At 70.4% G+C, this 6,308-nt stretch overlaps 2 protein-coding genes across 2 annotated transcripts in view; one reads left to right on the top strand and one right to left on the bottom strand.

The window, feature by feature from the left end:
• Window positions 1-309: 309 nt before the first annotated feature.
• On the bottom strand, window positions 310-5,861 carry TARBP2 (TARBP2 subunit of RISC loading complex). The gene is made up of 8 exons (XM_035572327.2): window positions 5,687-5,861; window positions 4,335-4,440; window positions 3,367-3,453; window positions 3,121-3,193; window positions 1,664-1,781; window positions 1,432-1,559; window positions 639-828; window positions 310-467 (listed from the first exon to the last, which is right to left on the bottom strand). The coding sequence occupies exons 1-8, from the start codon at window positions 5,844-5,846 to the stop codon at window positions 310-312; spliced, it is 1,020 nt and encodes a 339-aa protein (XP_035428220.1). The 5' UTR covers window positions 5,847-5,861.
• Window positions 5,862-6,283: 422 nt separating this feature from the next.
• SENP1 (SUMO specific peptidase 1) overlaps window positions 6,284-6,308 on the top strand; it is a 15,832-nt gene continuing 15,807 nt past the window's right edge. Inside the window, 1 exon segment of the mRNA XM_050715985.1 lies at window positions 6,284-6,306. Coding sequence (XP_050571942.1) covers window positions 6,284-6,306 — 23 coding nt within the window.

Here is a 6,308-nt window from a genome sequence, read left to right as displayed (position 1 = left end):
CTGTCCGTGCGTCTGTCCGTGCGTCCGAGAGTCCGTCCGGGTGCCCACGGGGTGCGTCCGTGGGTCCGGGTGTGTGTCTGGGTGTCCATGGGTGGGTCTGGGCGCCCACCAGTGGCCGGGTGTACATCGGGGGGGGGTGTCCGGGCATCCGTCCCGGGGGTCCGCGCGCGTCGGTGGCTGCAGAGCTCCACCTGTAGGTCCCCGGCTCCGTCTGCGTCTCCCCGGCTCCCTCCAGGTGTCCGCAGGTGGCTCCGGGCGTCCGTGGGTCCGTCCGAGGGCGCGGAGGGATGGGGGGGGGGGGGGGGGGGCTCACTTGCCCCCCGCCATGATGCGGAGGTACTGCAGGGCGTTGCGGGCGGCCTGCGAGCGGGCGCCGTCGCGGGAGGGGGCGGCGCCGTGGCACACGGTGGCCGGCTGCGTCGACAGCTCCACCAGGCACTGGTGCAGCCCGCTGAGGCTCAACGCATCTGAAGTGAAGGGGGGGGGGGGGGGGGGGGAAGGGGACACACAGGGGACAGGGGACACCGTCACCCCCCGCCCGCGGCACCCCCGAACCGCCCCCGGCACCCCCAAAGCTTTGGCTGGGGCACCCGTGGGGTGGGCAGGAGGAGGGCGCCGCGGCGGCAGCGGGGGCTCACCGATGTCGAGGTAGCTGATGGCGAAGCTCTGCTCCTCGGAGAGCTCCTGGAGGAGGGCGCAGGCGCCCGCGCCCACGGGTGCCAGCGGGTGGCTCCGCAGCTGCAGGATCTTCTCGCCCGCCGAGTTGCGCAGCGAGTCCCAGGTGCAGCCGGGCGCGCGGCCCCGCAGCCCCTCCAGCCGGGGGCCCGCCTGCGGGGAACGGGGAGGCGGGGGGGGGGGCTCAGGGACTGCGGGGACCCCCGCAACGGGGCACTGGGGTGGGGGTGGGGGGACGTGGGGGGCTCGGGGACTGCCAGGACGCCCACACGGGGACACACGGACGTGGGTGTGGGGGGGGCTCCCCTTACGTGGGGACACCCTGGGGACACAGCTGCTCGGGCACCACCGGGACCCCGATGTGGGGACACCGTAGGGGCACCCCGGGGACCCCCGTATGGGGGCTTGCCAGGGACACGGGGGCTGCCGGGACTCCCAGGCAGGGTCCCCCTGGGGACATCGGGGCTTGGGGACTGTGGGACCCCCCCCCCCCCCCCCGATCCTGCAGACCTCCCCGGGGACCTCCCAGAGACCCCAAATCCAGAGGTGCATTGGGTTCCCCACCCCCGGGTCACCCTTGGTGGCCCCCCAGGCTACGGCCCCCAGCTTTAATTCTGGGGGGGGTCTCTGCGCCCTGGAACAGGGGGTACCAAGGTGCCCGTGTCTCCCCATTAACCCCTCGGGGTGTGCACGGCCCCCCCCCGTGACCCCATTAACCCCTCGGGGTGTCCCGGGGGGGGGCTCCGTGCCCCGTACCATGCAGAACTGATCCTCCTCCACCTCGGCCTCGCTGCCCTCCCGCGGCTCCATGGGGACGTTGTGGATCCGCACCAGCATCTTGGCGGCCGCGTTGCGCTTCGCCAGCTTCTTGGAGGTGCCGCTGCCTGCAGGGAGGGGACGGGGACGGGGACACCGTGAGCCCGGCCCCATGCGTGTCCTCCCCCCCGCCTCCCCCCGCCCCCCCGCGGCCCCCTCCCCGGCCCCGTACCGATCTCCACGAAGCGCTCGACGCGGCAGGTCATGGTGAACTCCTTGCGGTGCGCCGGCCCCGACTCCTGCGTCACCGTGTACTCGGGCAGGCGCCAGCCCTTCTGCACCACCAGCTCCTGGGGGGGGGGGGGAAGGAGATGGGGGGGGCACGGGGAAGGGGTTGGGGAGGGGCACGGGCACGGCCGCCCCCCAAAACAGGGAGAAACGGCCCCGAAAAAGGGGCTGCCGTCCCGAAAACGGGCAGGGACGTGGCCAAAATGGGGGCAGGCGGCGTGAAAACGGGCACGGGGGCCACCAGGAGAGGGACAGCGAGCCCCAGAAGGTCACACGCGCTCCGGAATGGGCACGGTCAGCCCCCAGAGTGCCCCCCCCCGCCCCCAAAGTGGCCCCAAACAGCGATGGGCGGCCCCAAAAGCTCCTCCACACCCCCAGGTGGACAGGGTTGCTCCCCAAAATGGGGATTACCCGTCCCAAAACGGGGATAACCGGTCCCAAATGGGGATAACTGGTCCCAGAATGGGGATAACTGGTCCCAAATGGGGATAACTGGTCCCAGAATGGGGATAACTGGTCCCAAATGGGGATAACTGGTCCCAGAATGGGGATAACTGGTCCCAGAATGGGGGTAACCGGTCCCAAATGGGGGTAACCGGTCCCAAATGGGGATAACTGGTCCCAGAATGGGGATAACTGGTCCCAAATGGGGATAACCAGTCCCAGAATGGGGGTAACCGGTCCCAAAATGGGAGTAACCGGTCCCAAATGGGGATAACTGGTCCCAAATGGGGATAACCAGTCCCAGAATGGGGGTAACTGGTCCCAGAATGGGGATAACCAGTCCCAAATGGGGATAACCAGTCCCAGAATGGGGGTAACCGGTCCCAAATGGGGATAACCGGTCCCAAAATGGGGATAACCAGTCCCAGAATGGGGGTAACTGGTCCCAGAATGGGGATAACCAGTCCCAAAATGAGGGTAACTGGTCCCAAATGGGGATAACCGGTCCCAAATGGGGACAACCAGTCCCCAAAATGGGGATAACCGGTCCTAAAACGGGGAAAACCAGTGCCAAAATGGGGGTAACTGGTCCCAAATGGGGATAACCGGTCCCAAATGGGGACAACCAGTCCCCAAAATGGGGATAACCGGTCCTAAAACGGGGAAAGCCAGTGCCAAAATGGGGGTAACTGGTCCCAAATGGGGGTAACCGGTCCCAAAATGGCGGCAGCCAACCCCTAATGGGCCAAATCCCATCCCAAAATGAGCCCCCCCAACCCCCCCAAATATCCATGGTCATGTCCAAACTAGGACTGCCCCCCCCCATAACGGGGACACCCGGCCCCGAAAGGAGCCCCACCCCCACCCTGAAACGGCCCCCAGCAGGGCTGGCTGCCCCCAAAACAGCCCCCCCGGCCCCAAAATGCCCCACCCCCCACCCCCCCCGGCGGCACCCACCTGCAGAGCCCCCACGGGGTTACACTCCGACTGCGGGGGGGGCACGGGCGCCTTCGCCTCCAGGGGGGTGCCCCTGCGTGGGGCAGAGGGGCACGGCGTGAGGGGGGCAGCCCTGACCCCCCCTCACCCCCCCCCCCCCCCCCAAAACCAGAACCCCCAGTTTGGGGGGGCCGGGGAGGGGGCTGGGGGTGCCGGGAGCTGGGGGGGGGGGGGGGCGGGGGCTCTGGGTGCCCCCCGTCCCCTCACCTGGGCGAAGGGGGGGGGGGCACGGCGGGGGCCGGGGGGGCGGCCGCAGGGCCGGGCTCCACGGGGGGCTCTGGGGGGAAAGGAGAGCTTGGGAACAGAAGGCGACACGTTAACGGCCGAGCCGGCCCCCCCCAAAACCCCCCTCCCCTCTGCCCGACCCCCCCCCCCCCCCTCCCCGGGGTACCCCAAATCCTGACGGGCACCCCCAGTTCCCCCGGGGCCCCTCCCGGTGTCCTCCAACACCCCCCCCCCCCCCCCCCAGAGCACCCCCAGTTCTCTCGGCTCCCCCAAGACCTCCCGAATTCTGCCCAGGCGCCCCCAGCCCCGCTGCGGGCACCCCCAAACCCCCCCCAGGCACCCCCAAACTCTCCCAGGGACCCCCAAAACCATCCAGGGACCCTCACGACCCCCCCCCAGGCACCCCCAACCCCCCCCGGGCTCCCCCCCCCAGCCAGGTACCCCAATTCCCTTGGGATCCCCAAGCCCCCCACACCCCAGGTAACCCCAAAGTCCCTTCAGGTGCCCCCAATCCCCCCCACCGCAGAAACCGCCCCCCCCCCCAAACCCCCAGCCCCTTCCCGGACACCCCAAATCCCCTCCCCATTTGCCCAGCACCCCCAAACCCCCCCCAAAACCCCCCCAGCCCCTTCCCGGACACCCCCAAATCCCCTCCCCATTTGCTCAGCACCCCCTGGGCACCTCCAGACCCCCCCAAAACTCCCCCCAGCCCCTTTTTGGACATCCCCAAACCCCCCCAAACCCCCCCCCAGCCCCCTCCCGGACACCCCCAAATCCCCTCCCCATTTGCTCAGCACCCCCTGGGCACCTCCAGACCCCCCCCAAAACTCCCCCCAGCCCCTTCCCGGACACCCCCAAATCCCCTCCCCATTTGCTCAGCACCCCCAAACCCCGCACCCTGACCCCCCCCCAGCCTTTTGGGGTGTCCCCCCCCCCCTCGTCCCCCCCACCTGGGCTCCTCGGGGGCGCCGGGCTCCAGCATGTCCCCCCCCTTGAGCAGCTTCAGGGCCACCTCGGCCGCTTTGTGCTTCGCCGCCTTCTTGCTGGGCCCCTGTCCTGGGGGGGGGGGGGGGGCTCATTTTTGGGGTCCCCCCCAAACCCTCTCGCGTCCGAGTTATGGGGTCGAGCAGCGGGGGAGCCCCGGAAACCCGGGGGAAATGGGGGGAGGGGGCCCTAAACTGAGCATGGGGGGGGGAAGGGTGCTGGGGGGGGGGGGGGGGCAGGTACTGGGGGGGGGATCTCTGGGTTTTGGGGTGCTGGGGAGCCCCCACCGGGATGCATTTTTGGGGGTCCCAGAGGACCCCCGGCTCTGATCCCAGGGGATCCCCAGCAGCCCCCGCTTTTCGGGTCCCTCGGGGGGGTCCCCAAAACCCGCCCCAACGTCAGGACCCCCAGCGGGGTCCCCGTGTGCCCTGCGAGTTGGGGGTGCCCCCCCCTCCTGCACCCACTTTTTGGGGCCGCAGCCCCCCTGTGCCACAGCCCCGAGCAGGGGGGGGATGCCCTCAGCCCAGCCCCAAGCCCCGACGTGTTGTGGGGCGCTGTGGGGCGCTGTGGGGCTCTGTGGGGTGCCATAGGGAGTTGTGGGGCTCTGTGGGGTGCTGTGGGGCTCTGTGGGGTGCCATAGGGAGTTGTGGGGTGCTGTGGGGCTCTGTGGGGCGCCGTGGGGAGTTGTGGGGCTCTGTGGGGCTCTGTGGGGTGCTGCGCAGCACTGTAGGGTGCTGTGGAGCTCCATGGGGTGCTGTGGGGTAACGTGGGGCACTGTGGGGCACTGTGGGGTGCCAGGGGGCACTGTGGGGTGCCAGGGGGTGCTGTGGGGTGCCGTGGGGAGTTGTGGGGTAACGTGGGGCGCCGTGGGGCACTGAGGGGCTCTGTGGGGTGCCATGGGAAGTTGTGGGGCTCTGTGGGGTGCTGTGGGGAGTTGTGGGGTTCTGTGGGGCTCTGTGGGGAGTTGTGGGGCTCTGTGGGGCGCTGTGGGGAGTTGTGGGGTTCTGTGGGGCTCTGTGGGGTGCTGTGGGGTGCCGTAGGGAGTTGTGGGGCTCTGTGGGGCGCTGTGGGGAGTTGTGGGGCTCTGTGGGGCTCTGTGGGGTGCCGTAGGGAGTTGTGGGGCTCTGTGGGGTGCCGTGGGGCACTGAGGGGCTCTGTGGGGCACCATGGGGAGTTGTGGGGTTCTGTTGGGTTCTGTGGGGTGCCGTGGGGAGTTGTGGGGTAACGTGGGGCGCTGTGGGGCTCTGTGGGGCACTGAGGGGCTCTGTGGGGCGCCGTGGGGAGTTGTGGGGCGCCGTGGGGCGCGGCGGGGACCCACCGGTGCAGCTGACGTCGCCGACGGTGACGCGGAAGGTGAAGTTGGGCTGGTGGGCCTGGCCCTCGGCCTTCAGCAGGTCGTAGCCCGGGGTGCGCCCTATGCGCGTGCCATACTCCTGCAGCAGGCTGATGGGCGTCTTCCCGGGGCTGGAGGCCAGCATCTGCTCCAGGCTGGGGACAGGGCTGCCCCCGAGCCCCGTCAGCGGGGGGGGGGGACGGGGACACCGGGCCGGGAGGGGGCCGGGGGCGTGGGGGACGCGGGGACGGGGCTGGCGGGAGGGGGTTGGGGACGTGGGGACGGGGGCGGTGCAAGCAGGAGGGGGTTCGGGGACGCGGGGACAGGGCGGCAGCACCTGGGGACATGGGGTGGCAGCGCTTGGGGACGCGGGGACGGGCTGGTGGAGGTGGGAGGGGGTTCGGGGGACGCGGGGACAGGGGCTGGTGTGAAGTGGGACAGGGTCTGGGGGCACGGGGACGGGGTGGCGGCGCTCGGGGACATGGGGTGGCAGCTCCTGGGGACCCAGGGACGGGGTTGGTGCAAGTAGGAGGGGGTTTGGGGACACGGGGGACTTGGGGACAGGGGGATGGGGCTGGCGTGATGTGGGAGGGGGCCTTGGGGACGT

This window comes from Cygnus atratus, chromosome 29, assembly GCF_013377495.2.
Source record: "Cygnus atratus isolate AKBS03 ecotype Queensland, Australia chromosome 29, CAtr_DNAZoo_HiC_assembly, whole genome shotgun sequence".
In the NCBI taxonomy this organism is placed as follows: domain Eukaryota; kingdom Metazoa; phylum Chordata; class Aves; order Anseriformes; family Anatidae; genus Cygnus; species Cygnus atratus.
The sequence above is the reverse complement of the archived record's forward strand: the minus strand, read 5'-3'. Positions and strand labels throughout refer to the sequence as shown.